At 46.1% G+C, this 18879-nt stretch overlaps 1 protein-coding gene across 1 annotated transcript in view; it reads left to right on the forward strand.

Moving 5' to 3' along the window:
• The first annotated feature begins 5732 nt into the window (after window positions 1–5732).
• LOC306934969 (uncharacterized protein) overlaps window positions 5733–18879 on the forward strand; it is an 80507-nt gene continuing 67360 nt past the window's right edge. The window contains exon 1 of the mRNA XM_079517791.1: window positions 5733–6130. Coding sequence (XP_079373917.1) covers window positions 5996–6130 — 135 coding nt within the window. The 5' untranslated portion in view covers window positions 5733–5995. The remainder of the gene's footprint in view (window positions 6131–18879) is intronic.

Genomic DNA, 18879 nt, shown 5'->3' on the forward strand with positions numbered 1-18879 from the left:
GAGTCTATGGTGACACCCAGGTTCTTCTCAGGACCCTGTACTGTCGTAGAGTCTATGGTGACACCCAGGTTCTTCTCAGGACCCTGTACTGTCGTAGAGTCTATGGTGACACCCAGGTTCTTCTCAGGACCCTGTACTGTCGTAGAGTCTATGGTGACACCCAGGTTCTTCTCAGGACCCTGTACTGTCGTAGAGTCTATGGTGACACCCAGGTTCTTCTCAGGACACTGTACTGTCGTAGAGTCTATGGTGACACCCAGGTTCTTCTCAGGACCCTGTACTGTCGTAGAGTCTATGGTGACACCCAGGTTCTTCTCAGGACCCTGTACTGTCGTAGAGTCTATGGTGACACCCAGGTTCTTCTCAGGACACTGTACTGTCGTAGAGTCTATGGTGACACCCAGGTTCTTCTCAGGACCCTGTACTGTCGTAGAGTCTATGGTGACACCCAGGTTCTTCTCAGGACCCTGTACTGTCGTAGAGTCTATGGTGACACCCAGGTTCTTCTCAGGACCCTGTACTGTCGTAGAGTCTATGGTGACACCCAGGTTCTTCTCAGGACCCTGTACTGTCGTAGAGTCTATGGTGACACCCAGGTTCTTCTCAGGACACTGTACTGTCGTAGAGTCTATGGTGACACCCAGGTTCTTCTCAGGACACTGTACTGTCGTAGAGTCTATGGTGACACCCAGGTTCTTCTCAGGACACTGTACTGTCGTAGAGTCTATGGTGACACCCAGGTTCTTCTCAGGACACTGTACTGTCGTAGAGTCTATGGTGACACCCAGGTTCTTCTCAGGACCCTGTACTGTCATAGAGTCTATGGTGACACCCAGGTTCTTCTCAGGACCCTGTACTGTCGTAGAGTCTATGGTAAAACCCAGGTTCTTCTCAGGACCCTGTACTGTCGTAGAGTCTATGGTGACACCCAGGTTCTTCTCAGGACCCTGTACTGTCGCAGAGTCTATGGTGACACCCAGGTTCTTCTCAGGACACTGTACTGTCGTAGAGTCTATGGTGACACCCAGGTTCTTCTCAGGACACTGTACTGTCGTAGAGTCTATGGTGACACCCAGGTTCTTCTCAGGACCCTGTACTGTCGTAGAGTCTATGGTGACACCCAGGTTCTTCTCAGGACCCTGTACTGTCGTAGAGTCTATGGTGACACCCAGGTTCTTCTCAGGACCCTGTACTGTCGTAGAGTCTATGGTGACACCCAGGTTCTTCTCAGGACCCTGTACTGTCGTAGAGTCTATGGTGACACCCAGGTTCTTCTCAGGACCCTGTACTGTCGTAGAGTCTATGGTGACACCCAGGTTCTTCTCAGGACCCTGTACTGTCGTAGAGTCTATGGTGACACCCAGGTTCTTCTCAGGACCCTGTACTGTCGTAGAGTCTATGGTGACACCCAGGTTCTTCTCAGGACCCTGTACTGTCGTAGAGTCTATGGTGACACCCAGGTTCTTCTCAGGACACTGTACTGTCGTAGAGTCTATGGTGACACCCAGGTTCTTCTCAGGACCCTGTACTGTCGTAGAGTCTATGGTGACACCCAGGTTCTTCTCAGGACACTGTACTGTCGTAGAGTCTATGGTGACACCCAGGTTCTTCTCAGGACCCTGTACTGTCGTAGAGTCTATGGTGACACCCAGGTTCTTCTCAGGACCCTGTACTGTCGTAGAGTCTATGGTGACACCCAGGTTCTTCTCAGGACACTGTACTGTCGTAGAGTCTATGGTGACACCCAGGTTCTTCTCAGGACCCTGTACTGTCGTAGAGTCTATGGTGACACCCAGGTTCTTCTCAGGACCCTGTACTGTCGTAGAGTCTATGGTGACACCCAGGTTCTTCTCAGGACCCTGTACTGTCGTAGAGTCTATGGTGACACCCAGGTTCTTCTCAGGACCCTGTACTGTCGTAGAGTCTATGGTGACACCCAGGTTCTTCTCAGGACCCTGTACTGTCGTAGAGTCTATGGTGACACCCAGGTTCTTCTCAGGACCCTGTACTGTCGTAGAGTCTATGGTGACACCCAGGTTCTTCTCAGGACACTGTAATGTCGTAGAGTCTATGGTGACACCCAGGTTCTTCTCAGGACCCTGTACTGTCGTAGAGTCTATGGTGACACCCAGGTTCTTCTCAGGACCCTGTACTGTCGTAGAGTCTATGGTGACACCCAGGTTCTTCTCAGGACCCTGTACTGTCGTAGAGTCTATGGTGACACCCAGGTTCTTCTCAGGACCCTGTACTGTCGTAGAGTCTATGGTGACACCCAGGTTCTTCTCAGGACCCTGTACTGTCGTAGAGTCTATGGTGACACCCAGGTTCTTCTCAGGACCCTGTACTGTCGTAGAGTATATGGTGACACCCAGGTTCTTCTCAGGACCCTGTACTGTCGTAGAGTCTATGGTGACACCCAGGTTCTTCTCAGGACCCTGTACTGTCGTAGAGTCTATGGTGACACCCAGGTTCTTCTCAGGACCCTGTACTGTCGTAGAGTCTATGGTGACACCCAGGTTCTTCTCAGGACACTGTACTGTCGTAGAGTCTATGGTGACACCCAGGTTCTTCTCAGGACACTGTACTGTCGTAGAGTCTATGGTGACACCCAGGTTCTTCTCAGGACCCTGTACTGTCGTAGAGTCTATGGTGACACCCAGGTTCTTCTCAGGACACTGTACTGTCGTAGAGTCTATGGTGACACCCAGGTTCTTCTCAGGACACTGTACTGTCGTAGAGTCTATGGTGACACCCAGGTTCTTCTCAGGACCCTGTACTGTCGTAGAGTCTATGGTGACACCCAGGTTCTTCTCAGGACACTGTACTGTCGTAGAGTCTATGGTGACACCCAGGTTCTTCTCAGGACACTGTACTGCAGTGTGTGTGAACAGACAACAAGGAGAGATCTACCAGAGTGAGACAAATAGAAGCAGGGGGAGACACGCACAGGAGCACAGGAGCACAGTTTAACCAATACACAAACTCTCTCTTTCAGTGTGTGTGTGCGTGTGCGCGCATGCGTGTGTGTGTGTGTGTGTTCGTGGCCTTGCACATGTGTGCGCGCACAGTGAACGACAAGGCTCTTTATTTTCACATCAGCATTATAATACCAAGAGAGGCTGTCTGTCACTTAGTCATCTGCAGTGTCTTGTCAATGGAAGCAAGCACAGAGTGTCACTGACAGCCACGCACACACACACACACACACACAGTCACACACACACACACACACACACACACACACACACACACACAGCTTGTTTGTCATTGTTATGTCGACCTCATCCTTTGTGTGCCTGTCTGTCCGTCCGTCCGTCTGACAAGTGGTTAGTGTCTGTCTGAACAAATGACTGGACTGACTGTCTGGGAGTCAAAGAGGCTTAGCATGATCCTCTCCTCTCCTCTTAACCTAATGTTATTTAGATATCATCTTGTTTAAATGCAGATAGGCTTGATGTTTCGCTAACAATGCTATTCACGTGACGTCTGTGAAAGCAGATTTCTGTTAAAGTGCATGAACTGAATCTCATGATTGACTTTACTATCGTTCATTTGAAAATGATTTGTTTGCTATTAGACCTGACATTAAAAGTAAGTGTAGTCTAAAACAGATGGTATAGCTGGCATAGCATAACATCAAGTTCAATATAGCCCGAGCGTGCACGCATGCAGCAGAAGTACATACACATTGCTATAGCCCGAGCGTGCACGCATGTGCCAGAGGCACGCATGCAGCAGAAGTACATACACATTGCTATAGCCCGAGCGTGCACGCATGTGCCAGAGGCACGCATGCAGCAGAAGCACATACACATTGCTATAGCCAGTGACTCTGTAGCACTTACTATAGCAGTGGTTCCCAAAGTGGGGTCCGGGGACCCAAATGATAATTAGGAACCAAATGGACCCTTATTGATCTGTAAAGTTAAATTAACTTTGATTTTACAATATACATTGGGGTCCCCAGAGATAGAAATGCCATTATATTGGGGTCCGTATAGCCTAATTCAGGTCAAACTGGGAGTCCTTGAAATTAAAATGGTTGAGAATCTTCTCTTATGGGGGGTCCTTGGCATATCCTTTCAAATGGGGGTCCGCGGGCTAATTACTGTCAATTTGGGGGTCCTTGACATGAAACGGTTTGGGAACTGCTGTACTATAGCACTGTATACGTCCTCCAGGCCAAAGGCCGGGACAGAAATTATGTTTTCACCCCTCTGTGTCTGCGTGCTGTCTGTGTTTTCACCCCTCTGTGTCTGCGTGCTGACTGTGTTTTCACCCCTCTGTGTCTGCGTGCTGTCTGTGTTTTCACCCCTCTGTGTCTGCGTGCTGTCTGTGTTTTCACCCCTCTGTGTCTGCGTGCTGTCTGTGTTTTCACCCCTCTGTGTCTGCGTGCTGTCTGTGTTTTCACCCCTCTGTGTCTGCGTGCTGTCTGTGTTTTCACCCCTCTGTGTCTGCGTGCTGTCTGTGTTTTCACCCCTCTGTGTCTGCGTGCTGTCTGTGTGTCCGGAGTTAATCTGGCAAATTAGACCGAGCAGCACCACATTTCTTGTGCAAAGGAAGCTAAACCCTTAATAATTTGTATAGGTGGGGGCGGAGGGGCCTGTCCTATTAAAATGTAAATTGCCTGGTAGTTGGACAGTGTTTGGGTTCGGTGTGTGGAACCTCACGAATGTGACATCCAGACACAATTGACCCACCGCTGCTCTGAGCGCCGCAATATACAGTATACACACTAGGACTATAGATTCACAAAAGTCATGAATGCATTCATTTGTCCGATCGACCCCAAATTTGGATCATTAATATTGAGTGACCTCTATGGCCTGGTAAACCATCCCATCCTGGTCACGTGAATTCACATTTTCCTGTAGAATACACGTTGAAATGAAATGTGAAACCACGTGAGCGGGATGGTTTAACATGGCTAACATGCAGGCCTCGAAACAATACAGAGCCAAAAGCGACTCCACTGATTTGTTTTTTGGCCAACTTTTCAGCCATGCACAAACTATGCCCCCCTTTCTTTAACACACACACACACACACACAAACACACACACACACACACACACACACACACACACACACACACACACACCCTTGTTCCCTCCTCCTCTTTGCCCGCTTCTTCCACTTGATTAGCCAATGGGACGCAGCTTAGAGGGGCCAGACGCGCTTGGGGTTTAGGTTTGGGGGGGTTGGGGGGGCCGTCCGTCCTCCTGTACAGTTACAGGACCATGTCAGTCACACATAGACCAGCGAGCCAGCTTAACCACACACACACACACACACACACACACACACACACACACACACACACACACACACTGCAGCTTTGACTATGGCATGTCTGAGAGCTGCAGCACAATGGATGAAGCCAACAGTCTTTCTGCTAGAGTTCTGTTAAGTCTGTCTGGTCCAGCAGATCTCTGGTCCAGTAGATCTCTGTGGGTCTGTCTGGTCCAGTAGATCTCTGGTCCAGTTGACCGCTGAAGTGAAGTTTAGACAAGCTCAGCCTCTGTCTGTCTGTTGGCAGGATTTGCAGCCGGACAAACACCTGTTGATTGTCTTTCTCATCTGAGAGAGGGAGAGAGAGAGAGGGACGGACGGACAGACACACCAGAGGAGTACGAGGAGGAGGAGGAGGAGGAGGAGGAGGAAGACGACGTCGAGAGAGGTTTGGAGGGAGGCAGAGGAGGAAGGTGACAAGACGAGGAGTCAGGAGGCAGACGCAGAGAATGAAGGACTGGGGAAAACAAGTCTGACTTACTGAACAAACTTTCAGTGACTGCAGCCGTGTGCCAACGTGCATCCACTGCCCTGCTCACTCACACACGCGCGCGCACACACACACACACACACACACACACACACACACACACACACACACACACACACACACACACACACACACACACACACACACACACACACACACACACACACACACACACACACACACACACACACACACACTCAGAGAGAGGTGTGAGATGCCTGCAGGACAGAAGTTGTGGGACATGGAGATGTGTGCAGGGATGGAGAACAGCAGGAGCCGGGCCGGTAGCTCAGGGATGGAGAGCAGCAGGAGCCGGGCCGGTAGCTGTGTGGAGTTCACCCAGATCTCAGTGAGTAGCCTACAAACGTGACACTCTTTTCAAACCACTTCTTATTTTCGAAAGTCTTTATTCAACTTGTTTGTTTCTGTGTGTGTGTGTGTGTGCGCGCGCGCGTCTGTGTGTGCTTCGAAAGTCTTTATTCAACTTGTTTGTGTGCGTGCGTGCGTGCGTGCGTGCGTTTCTGTGTGTGTGTTTCTGTGTGTCCATATGTATTTCTGAATGCATTTGTTTGTGGACTTGGTCTGCATGCATGTGTGTGTGTGTATTTCTGAGTGTGTTTACAGTATATGTTTCCTAGCATGTGTGTTATTGCGTGCGTGTGCGTGCATGCCGTGCATGTGCCTGAGAGGGTAAATGCAAGAGAATAACATAACACACAGGGCTACTGTAGCAAGTTGAAGTTTGAAGTACACAAAATATAATTGCATTGCCCTTTTTTTGCTCCTTAGTTTTAATTACAGCATGACATTTTAAAGAGAACCTAATCATTTCCAAATGATTTAGTGTGGAATGTAAAGTTGGAGCCAGTGTGCCATTGTGCACATCCTCAGTGTTCCTTCTTCTATCCATTTGTAACTCTGACAGTGAACAAAATGGAATTTAGTTTTACTGTGCGTGTACATGTGTACCATTTTGCACGTCTGTGCCTTAGTTCCTCGAGTCACTCGCGTCTAACTGTGAGTGTGCGCCAATTCCACCAAATGGACTCTGAGTTCAATTGACTCTCTGGATTTTACTGTGCAGCTATAGAAGGCTGCTTTCGTGATCTATAGGGTTCATTATTGTATGGTCATAAATAAATTAAAAGCGGTGTACTTTGCGCTGCCAGCAGCTCCTATCCTGGCTGAAAGAAGCGCCGCAGCCGAAGACGTGCGGATAATACCCGAGGTATTTAGTGGGATCAAGTGATGTGTTATTACAAGCGCTCTGCTGTACTTTCCAATAAGCCTCTGGGATGTACTTTGCCAAAACAGATTTGTACGTGATTGGAAAGAGCTGTGCGGCTCTCGGAGCGGTAGATTCATCTTGACAGAAACGGTAATCCATCTCGGTGGGACAAAATGTACCCGAAAGCAGCGAAGACTTATTAAAAGGATGAGCGAGCGAGCAGGTATCGAGAATACAGTTTATTTATCTGTCGCCCATCCCGTCTTCCAGGAACAGGCAGTGAACTGTCGGTGTGGCGTGTCCACAAACCGCTGGTTCTCAGCATCTTCTGGATCAGGATCCACTTGACGGTGTCAAGAGCGTTCGTGGCACACCCATCTGACCACTTAGAGGAGTAGTAGTTCACCCAAAACAATACCTATTTTCTATCAATTACACACTCCATGGAGCCTTGAATTCATGGAGATGTTTTTGTTTTTGTCGCATTCTTAAGCCAATCGTTTGATGACCAGCAGAGTCCCGTTGAGCGGTCGTTTGGGAAACGGAATCTGGGCTGATCCTGGCCTCCCCCCGGGGTTGGTGTCGAAATGTCCTTGAGCAAGACTCTGAACCCCTAATTGCTCCCGATGAGCAGGTTGGTGCCTTGCATGCATGGTTCCCGCCGCCATCGGTGTGTGTGTGTGTGTGTGTGTGTGTGTGTGTGTGTGTGTGTGTGTGTGTGTGTGTGTGTGTGTGTGTGTGTGTGTGTGTGTGTGTGTGTGTGTGTGTGTGTGTGTGTGTGTGTGTGTGTGTGTGTGTGTGTGTGTGTGTGTGTGTGTGAGAATGTAATGCACAAAATATGTAAAGTGCCTTGGATAAAGGCACTATATAAATGTTCCATTTATTTACCAATGTGCAAAACTGTGCGGTGACAGATACTGTATGGTGAGATTCTACAGCAGTCAAACTCAAACCTTTTCAACTCAATGACCCCCAAATAGATTATTATGTATTTGGCCGCAGATCCCCGTCTGAAAATGTTTTGTGCCAGGAATGTTTTTAATCTGTAAAGAAAAAGATTATTATTATTTTCCCCCAAGACGCCCATTTGAAAAGATCTTGTGCCTGCAGTGACCCTCATAAGAGAAGATTTGTCAATTTATTTTTGAAAATAGTTGATCTACAAGCTCACAATGCATCGCACTGTGACATGTCGTGAGCTTTTAGATCAGCTATTTTTGAACAGTCGAAAAAATGAAATGGGACGCAAGTGTTTAAACTTTGTTGGGGAGTCAGGGACCCCCTGGAACCTCCCAAAGGACCCCAATTTGAGAATCGGTGCTTCCCAAATATCCTGTTTCTTAACCTTTGTCCTTCAATAGCTATTAATTATTTTTGCGCCAGGTCCGTATATAGCCGGACCCCGCCGCTAGGGGACGCTGTTTGCTATAAATACGGACCCCAATGTATAGAGCACCGAAGTCCTGACGTCACTGCCCTCTACTGTCAGTAGATCACCCCGGCCTTTTCACTCATATGGATATGAAGCATCGACTGAAGGTGGAAATGTACAAATATACCCAAAGAGTAACAAAATAAGCGTTAGAAACGAGTCAAACAACCCAGAGACTACATTTCCGGGTAGGGGGGGTGGCTGCATCTGCCCGTCGCACAACAGAAACTGAATGTCAATGTCAATTACGTTTATTTTTATTTTTATTTTATTGATATTTAATGTTTCGTGGTTAGTACGAGTCGAGTCACCACCAGCTGAGCTTACGTCAACGAGGAATCTCTGGAACGCAATGTGTTGACAGCTGGGCGTGACGTATATTAGCAGCGACATTGCCTTCATATGTAGTTTCAAGGCTTTTGCGGCCACATTAATTCCATTTTCTCCAGAAACTGGCTGTATCAAATATGAATGGACATCATTAACGACGCACAGCCACTCCCCTGACAGAAAGGCCGGGGTGGTCGGTTTATTTTTCAAACACAGTTCTTATATGAAGCGACCTAAAATCGCCCTATGAAGATTTCAATGCAAATAAAAAAATACATGAACCTGTGTGTTGGTGCCCTCTACTGAAAGTGACGTCAGACTAAGGTGCTCTATAGAGCGTCACAGTACCGCCCCCTACCAGGACCCAGGAAATAATTCCATGTTCATTTTCCCCATAGACATTTCAAAAAGTATTTATTTAAAGACATTTTAAGCCTCGTACAAAGCCAACTCGAGTTGTGACAAATCATGACAACAAACAATTTTTTGGGGGCTGAGCAAATAATTAGAAAGAAGAAAAAAACGGCAGGTTACAACACCTTTTTTGTTGTTTTTCTTCTTTGTAATTATTTGTTCCGCCCAAAATATTGTGTGTGTTGTCATGATTCATCACAACTCCAGTTGGCTTTGTCCGCGGCGTAAACGTCTTATACTTATACTTTTTGAAAAGCTTATGGGGAAAATGAACGGGGGATTCACTTCTCGCCGTCATGAAAGGGGCGCTCTATACTCCGTGTATATAATGGTTGAGCCCCACGGCAGCTTTTAACATTGGTCCGATTGCTATGACAACGCCCCGTCACCCCCAGCTATGGGACATTAAAACTTTTCTCAGTTTACCTCAATTCAAAGCAGGATTTTCAAACCTCCATAAGTCGGAATTTTGGAGAGCTGTCCTTGGTGGATCTTCTGCCAACCAAAGTTCGGATGCCATGTGTGACTTTGTACCGCATCGCTCCCGATATTTTAACGTTTCTGACGACAGGTAAACAGTGTGCACTTGGGCTAATAAAGCAAAGTGCGTGTGTTGAGTGTGTGTGTGGCGCGGAGGGGCGGGCAAACTCCTTCTCTTAAAGTGGACGCAGATGGTGGCACTGGGAACTGGGATTCATGCTAACAGCTAGCAGCACAGAAATAATTAATTGCGAATGCAGTGAGCACTAACTATGAGACCTAGCAGAACATGTCTGTCTGTGTGTGTGTGTGTCACGCTGTAACACCACCTGCCCGCCACCAGAGGGCGCAGCTGTATCACACACAAAACACACACACACACACAAACTTAACTTAAAAAAACTTAACTTAAAAAAAAAACTTAACTTGGAAAAAAAACACACGCATACACATACACACGCTAAAAAAAAACTTAACTTAAAAAAACTTAACTTAAAAAAAAAGAACTTAAAAAAAACCTTAAAAAAGTACGTAATTTATTCTAATTGTTGTTATTGCAATTTACGAGCTGCGTTCGCTTCCCGCGTTTGCGCGTCTTACTTGTAGTAGATAGTGGTCTGTTATAGAGCTGATCGGACATTTACACAGAAATAACACACCGCTGAAGTCAGCGATTCATTGACCAATCAGAATCAAGCCATGTAATAAACAGTAGTATTATATGTCGTGCAGCACTCGTGTCACTATCTGTCTGACTCTGTGTGGTTGGTTCCTGGGAACCCACTTTCCCAAACCACATGACTGTGTGTGTGTGTGTGTGTGTGTGTGTGTGTGTGTGTGTGTGTGTGTGTGTGTGTGTGTGTGTGTGTGTGTGTGTGTGTGTGTGTGTGTGTGTGTGTGTGTGTGTGTGTGTGTGTGTGTGTGTGTGTGTGTGTGTGTGACAGTGACATAGATAGCCTGAATTTGTAAATAAATGGATGAAATATAGTATCCCTCCCTCTTAGATTAGATGCTAATGGTTCATTCAAAATGCCCTCTTAGCCCGCGACCATTTCCTTAATGGGAGAGAGACGTGATCAGGGCCTTTCGTTCTGTATACCAGGGTGTGCGTGCGTGCGTGCGTGCGTGCGCCTGTGCGAGCGAGAGTACAGTAGGAAGTCAGGTGTTGTCACGTGAGGCAGCCAGCAGACTGAGACAGACACAGAGGAATGCTGTTCCGCTGACCATGGGGGGGACACGCCAGCCTCTCTGTTTGTATTCAAATAAAGTCCACTACTACTGAAGACCTCTGAACCTGTCTGTCCCATGTTTGTGCTGAGGCATTCGGCTCAAACCCTTTCCCCTGGGGGTGCAGCAAGCATGTACACATGAGGGTCATGTCTATAATTATGTACCTTTCTTTTAAGGTTCGAGTGTTGCCGTTCAATCACTATATTTATTATTTCAAATCAGGACGCAAACATTTAGTTCGTGATTTCATAAATTAGAAATGTATTTAATGTCTTTCTATTCTCTGATCTTATACTGTAGTTGATTACTAACAATTTGAGCCGTACTGTATATATGCTTGGATGACTGGAGCAGCACCCAGGGGTCTATACTAACCTCCCTCCATTTTCCCTTCTACGCTAAAGATTTTCGTGGAAAGCAGACGCTGAGGTTGTTTGGCAACAAGCCAGCATGCTGGTGAGGTGACTGCAATGTTTACACTCGTACAGTCACGTGACTGTACGAGTGTAAACATTGCTCACACAGGCCTTTGGCCGTGGCTCAGCGGTCCAGGCACCTTGGCTGGTAATCCAGTGCATTAGGCTTTGGGCTTCCATTTGATCACCACGTGGTGTTATGAAATCAGAGTTGCATGTGTGAGCAACGTTTACACTCGTAACGTCACCTCAGTGTGGTACCGTATACAGGCCTGTTTGTGTACGCCACAAGAAGAAAGATACTATCAGGCTTTGTGTCTTTATGTAGAGCACAAGTTGTGTATATACGGGTGTAGAAATCTCTCTTCGCTTAGGGCTGTCACCATTAGGACATTTTACGTGAAGACGAATTGTCACACAAGTAATTGCGATTAACGATTTAATTGCGTTTTTGTTGTTGAACACTGCATCATATTAATACAAACTAAATTTCTGTTTGGCTTTTAGTTGCACAGGGCAGATATGACAAAACACCTACAGGCAGCAAATTCAGATTTTAGTTTTAGTCATAGTCTCTTGAATAGTTTTCATTCAGTTTTAGTCACATTTTTGTCACCCGGAATGTTTTACTGTTAGTCTAGTTTTAGTCGACTAAATATCCTAAGATTTTAGTCTATTAAATCTACAGTTGATTTAGTCGAACAAAATGTATTTTGGCGGGCCTTGATGCCGTCGTAATGACGTAATTTTTCACTTGCTGAAAATAGCTGATCAACAAGCCCACAACGTGTCGCAGCGTGACGCGTTGTGAGCTTGTATATCTGCTATTTTTAGCATGCAACTAATTGTAAAATGACTTATACTGGATCTCTTGTCCACTAGTCCCTTGTCAGTATATTTAGTCTTATATAGTGTTAGTCATCATACATAGCATAGTTTTAATTTAGTTTCAATTTAGTTTTCGTCCGTGAATAAACATTTTTTTATCAGTTTTAGTCGACGAAATCAACACTGCAACGTTGAAGCCGTCGAGCCTACTGATCAAAGCTGGAACTGCAGGTGGGCCCGTGCGTGCATACATTCACAAGGAAGATTCAGCAAAATATCGAAGTTCCTTTTGTCACTATCTGTATCGATCCTTTACGCAAAGAGTTGCGATACTTTTGACATTGACATTCCAGACAAATCTAAAGATCACAACTTGTCAACTTGTCATCATGGCACAAACAAGTGAAAAATGCCGCAGATGTGCAGACTCTGGTGATCCCTCCTTCCTAACCTTGTATTTCATATTTTCATATTTTTTGTATAAACATACACTCTAATGCATCAGGCATGTGCATACACACAAGTGTATTCTTACAGGTGCATGCACCACACACACACACACACACACACACACACACACACACACACGGCCAACATAGCATATGAGCAGAGTCTATTATTAAAGTCATCAGGTGTACTGTATCATTACTGTTCATAACTCTCTGTATATGTATTTACACATGCATGTATGATGCCTTTGTGTAGATTCAACCTTGATATACGCTCTGTGTGTGTGCGTGTGCGTGCGTGCGTGCGTGTGCGCGTGCGTGCGTGCGTGTGTGCGTGTGCGCGCCATTGATTGTGTGTTGATGTGTTTGACCAAAATGATCATCACTGCATGTGTGTTTATACAAGGGCATGGGTGCAGTGATGTGAAGGTTACGTGCAATCATGTCGTTTGTGTGTGTGTGTTTTTTAATTCGCTGATATGAGATCATATTGTTTACATGTAGTAAAAAAGGTTTGTTTACTCACAAGTACACATACACACACACACACACACACACACACACACACACACACACACACACACACACACACACACACACACACACACACACACACACACACACAGTGTTTAGGGCACACACACACACACACACACACACACACAGTGTTTAGGGCAGTGACAGCTTTTGCAGCAGAACCAGCCTTGAGAGATTAATTTCACCTATACCTCTCATGGGTACTTGTTCTGTTTTGTTTTCTAACTTACGTTATTTCTTTTCCGGCTTCTCTTGCCTTTACTGACTGTCTCAGTGGAGAGAGAGAGAGAGAGAGAGCATACAGTGTGACATGCAGTGACATACCGGGCCCGGGAATAGAACCTCTCTGTCAGGCATCAGATACTATGTGGTACACACCTTACCCCTTCAGGACGACATTACCCCTTTTGGTGTTTTAAGCATTATGTTATACTTTAGCTATTGAAAAATAGCAGATCTACAAGCTCCTAGCTCCTAGGAGCTTGTAGGTCTGCTATTTTTGAACAATCGTGAAAATGTGGCGCAAATCTTTGAATATTCTTTCAAAGTGAACGTTTTTAACTCAAATCTTTGCTTCTTGGGGGTCCCTGGAACAACATATTTTCAGATGGGGGTCCAAATACAGATAATTCTGGGGGTCCTTGACATGAAAACAGTTGAGCACCATTGACATAGAAACATAGGTTTTTAGAAAACTGTTCTATCGACGGCCCCCTTATGGAATTCTTTTTGGACGCTATCTGGGTTAAATTAACATAGAAGCCCAGTGTGCAGTGGTTTGTTTTAGTTTTTTTGGGCGCTTCGTTTTGAATAACACATAAAAACAGAGATGGATATTTAAATGGCATAACGAGCTCTGCTCTGGTTACTCAGCTGGCTATACATTAACATAAACACAACACCCCTGAGTGGCACGTCAGCCTCACACTATGGCTGTCCTATCCAACTAATAAAGCATAAGAAAACGTCCAAATAGAGCATAAAACGCCATCCAAAAGCGGTTAGGCACCGCTCAAAAAAACACAATGAAAAGCATAGTGAAATCCTCAGTGTGTATCAAGTTGTACACTCTGTCACGCACCGTCCGGAAATAGCACACAGTACCTACAAGCTCACAACGCGTTACCGATCACTGCGCAAAAAAGCATGCAGGAATACGGATGTGTATATAACAGGAAACTGTAATATTAAACCGTTAAACTTTCCAACAAACAAACTCCCGAATTGTACTATCACACCTGTATATTACCGTATATTACTGTATATGCCTTAATAAAATGCCATAACTGCCCCGTTAACTCCTCTTTTCGCAGTGGATACGACGCGCTGTGAGCTGTACACAGTAGGTGGGCTACTATCAGGCTTCAGAGTTCCATTATTGTGCAGCTTGTCGGGTGCAAACATCTTCCACGTGATGGAATCGTCAGTGTTTCCAGACCGATAGCAGAACAGGAGGAAATGGCTGTCTGTTGTGGGAGACAGCCTGATGGAGAGATGAGTGTGAAGGATATGAGAAGGGGGGAAACTACAGGGGAGGGATGGATGGAGCAGCGAGATAGAGATAGAGGGTTGTGTGGGGACGGAAAGGAAGGCGAGTGCGTATAATCTTGACTTGGACCTCTGTGAGTTAGTGGTATCACTGATACTGTATCAGTGCTGTGGTGCAAGTTTAAAAGGAGCATGCGGGAAGCCTTGGCTGATTTTGTAGTTATTGCCCCGGGTTCAGGTTAACAACTACAGCAGGGTAAAAGCATGGCTGTGTCCACCAAGACATACTGGGCATGTTCTTTAACCCATTTTGACCTGAGATCAGATTCTAAAAATGTCTTCTACATCCTGACAGTTTTCTGAAAAAGCTATGTCAGTCATTCTTCGATTTTTCAAAAATAGCAGACCTACAAGCTCGTAGCATGCCACTCGGTGGCGCGCTATGAGCTTGTAGATCTGCTATTTTTCAATAGCTAAAGCATAACATAATGCTAACACCAAAAGGCCCAGAATGGGTTCATTGTTTGTGATGGGAGCGCCATATTTTTGGAGGCCCAGCAGTCGAGCAGCGCGACGAGACGCTGAACATCTATTTTGTGTGAGTGCGTTCATGTGTGCTGTTTTTTATCTGCTTGCCGAGAGTCTAAATATTTTCAACTTGGAGGAATTTTTAGGCAAAACATCTGGCCTTTTCCACTGGGAAGGAAGGCTTTGTTGGACACTTACAAAACACCATGATGTAAGCAAGCAACACAGCTGCAGCTAATCAAATCATTAATGGGTGTGTTAGATTTGAATTGCATTTGAATCTGACTCGGCTATTGTTCACAATCACATCCAATAAATAAGAAAGTGGGGTCAATGAGGGGCGGAGGTCTCTGTGCATGCCTGGCCGTCTAGACTCACAGGTCAATCTCAACACTTTTTGTCAATAGAGACTGAGGACAATCTCTCAGCTTTTGTTGATAAAACTGAACCAATCCAACATCTTTAGGGCAGTCCTTTGTACAGTTGGAGGCCATCGATATTGTCCTTTTCTTTTTGCTGAGTTTTGCGTGATCTGCGCAAAAGGACAGTTAACCCATTTTGGGCGGGAACCCCTTTTGGTGTTTTAAACATTGTTATAATTTAGCTATTGAAAAATAGCAGATCTACAAGCTCATAGCGCGCCACCGAGTGGCGCGCTACGAGCTTGTAGGTCTGCTATTTTTGAAAAATCGTGAAAATATTTATTTCAGAAAACTGGATTTTTTAAAATGTTGAGGTCAGGCCTAAATGGGTCAAATGATAAGGGACAATATCGGTGGCACCCAACTGTATAGAGCGTCGCAGTCCCGCCACCTGCGAGGACACCGGAAGAGTGTGACACTGTACTGCGCATGCGAGACGACGCGCAGAGGCCCCAAATAGGGCGCGCCCGTCAAATGTTCCCACCACAGAAGCAGGGGTGAAAAGGGAGTATGCGCTGCATGGTAAGCAACTCCATACAGGTGTGAATGGGCGGGGATTACCGTTTCCCTCTCTATGGTAATAAAACAGCTGTTCTCACTGCTGTTCTAGTATAGAGCGTCGCAGTCCCGCCCCTTACCATGGCCCAGGAAATGATTCTCCGTTCATTTTCCTCATAGACATTTCAGAAAATATTTATTTAAAGACGTTTACGCCGCGGACAAAGCCAACTGGAGTCGTGACAAATCATGACAACAAACACAATTTTTTGGGCCATACAAATAATTAGAAAGAAGAAAAAAACGGCAGGTTACAACACTGTTTTTGTTGTTTATCTTCTTTGTAATTATTTGTTTGGTCCAAAATATTGTTTGTGTTGTCATGAGTTCTCACGACTCGAGTTGGCTTTGTCCGCGGCGTAACCGTCTTTAAATAAATACTTTAAGAAATGTCTATGGGAAAAATGCATTGGGATTCATTTCCTGGTCCAGGGTAGGAGGCGGGACTGCGACGCTCTATAGTGTCACAGTCCCGCCGCCTGCGAGGACACCGGAAGAGTGTGACACTGTACTGCGCATGCGAGACGACGCGCAGAGGCCCCAAATAAGGCGCGCCCGTCAAATGTTCCCAACACAGAAGCCGGGTGTGCTGCATGCGGTAAGCAACTCCATACAGGTGAATGGGCGGGGATTACCGTTTCCCCTCTATGGTAATAACAGCTGTTCTCACTGCTGTTCTAGTATAGCTATACCTTGCATCAGGGGCGGCCTTAGGAATCTTGAGGCCTGTTTCAAGACCAAATGTGAGGTCCCCAACTTATATACCTATAGTATGACATAATTATTCTGTTGATACAGTGCAGGCATATTGAGTTGATACATGCAGCCACATTGATACAAATAGCTTTGACTGTTCAATATCGCGCGCATTTACGCAGCAACACCACTCCTCATCCTGTCGTCCCTTCACTGTCCCTTCACAAGTGTCTCCCCTTTACCAAGAACTGAAGCGGTTCAACCTCGGTGGAAAAGGGAGCCTCTGTGAGTTAAACTCTCACTCAGGAGTTATAAATTACACTTTAACTTATATTACCAGTAAGACGCCTGAGGGGGCGAGAAGCGACCTCGCCCTTGCGTGCACTGGCCATATATGGAGCCGCCGTGTCTTGAGTGTACAGGGTGTGATGAGGTCAGATCAACATATGGATTGTCAGAACATGTCAGCTCCATATATGGAGATCTAAGGGTGGCAGGCGGGGGCAGTGCTTAATATCCCTGATGATGTGATAGTGATATCACGAGACCTGGGCACACTATATGGGGGCTTTCCCCATGTATGGGGATTTTGAGTGAAGGAAAATGGCCCATGTATGGGGATTTTGAGTGACGAAAAACGCCCCATGTATGGGGATTTTGAGTGACGAAAAACGCCCCATGTATGGGGATTTTGAGTGACGGAAAACGCACAATTCCATAGTTAACTGCGACCTTCGGCAATAATAATACATATAATTCCTCGATCAACAGGTGTCTCGGCTTGCCCCAGCAGCAGCAGCATTCCTCTCGGCCCCCGCCGCGGGCCTATAGCCCTGGGTGGGCCTGGCCTGGTCGGTGGGTCGGTCCCCCCCTTTATACCGTGGCCCACTGTGAGCGTCTCCATCTCCCCGCAGAGCCCCCGTGTCGCCACTGAGAGGGGCTCAGTGTCGGTAGCCATCACGTCTCGGCAGGCTTCAGACGTTGGGTTCACGACACGCCGGGCCGTGAAATGTGAGACGTCAAGGTATTAGAGGTCAGAGCCCTCCGGAGGACGGATTATAGGTCCCTGTGACTACACCCCCCCCTCCCCACCGCCCTCGCCAGGAGGACAAGGTAGTGGTGTTGGTGATGGGGGGGGGGGGGGGGGGTGACCAGTGGTGGAAGAAAAGTACTCGAATGTTTCACTTAAGTTAAAAGTATCAAATACTGCAGTATAGAAATGCTCTGTTACAAGGGGGAAAAAGTCCAGAATTCTAAATGCACTCGAGTAAAAGTACAAAAATAGTATTGGAATCAAAAGGTACTTAACACGTTGAATCCGTATGATTATATACCTGTATACCTGTCCAAGACCTACAGTATACCTGACACTGGGTACAGATGACGAGCAGGCTCGTCTTAAAGCTGCTATAAGCAATATGTCAACATTTTAATGACCTTTTTATTTTTTTATTTTTTGGTATTCAGACAGCCAGCAATGGGTAGAACGCTCCCAAAAAAATGTAGTCTCTGTGACACATCTAGGGGCCGCAATATGCATTCAAAGATGTTCCTAGAAGCTTTGTCATTGGACGATTTGCCTGTCTGCTTCCTGATTGGTTAGTCACTGCGACCGGGTTTTTTTCGACCAATGACAAAGCTTCTAGTCTTTTCTGATTATCCGGTGAGCGTGATGGGGAACATTGGCGTACAGGCTATACCAAAAGTAAACTCATTATGCAGAATGTCACATTTCAAGTTTTCAAACGTATAATAATCAGATGTGTCGCGACTGTGACGCCTTGTGAGCTTGTAGATCAGCTATTTTCAAATGGCCAGAATGTGGTTAATGTATGTTTTGTAATAATAATCCAAATCTACAAAGTAATTAGTAGGCTAACTAACTATACAGCTTTCAAATTAATGCAGTCAAATAAAAGTACAATACTCGGATCCGAGATGTAGTGCAGTAGAAGTAAAAGTATTGGAAACGGTAGTACAAATACCTCAAAATTGTACTCAAGTACAGCACTTGAGTATATGTACTTTCCACCACAGGGGTGGGGGGGGGGGGTGTAAGGAG

Source organism: Electrona antarctica (assembly GCF_951216825.1).
Source record: "Electrona antarctica genome assembly, chromosome: 13".
NCBI classification, from domain to species: domain Eukaryota; kingdom Metazoa; phylum Chordata; class Actinopteri; order Myctophiformes; family Myctophidae; genus Electrona; species Electrona antarctica.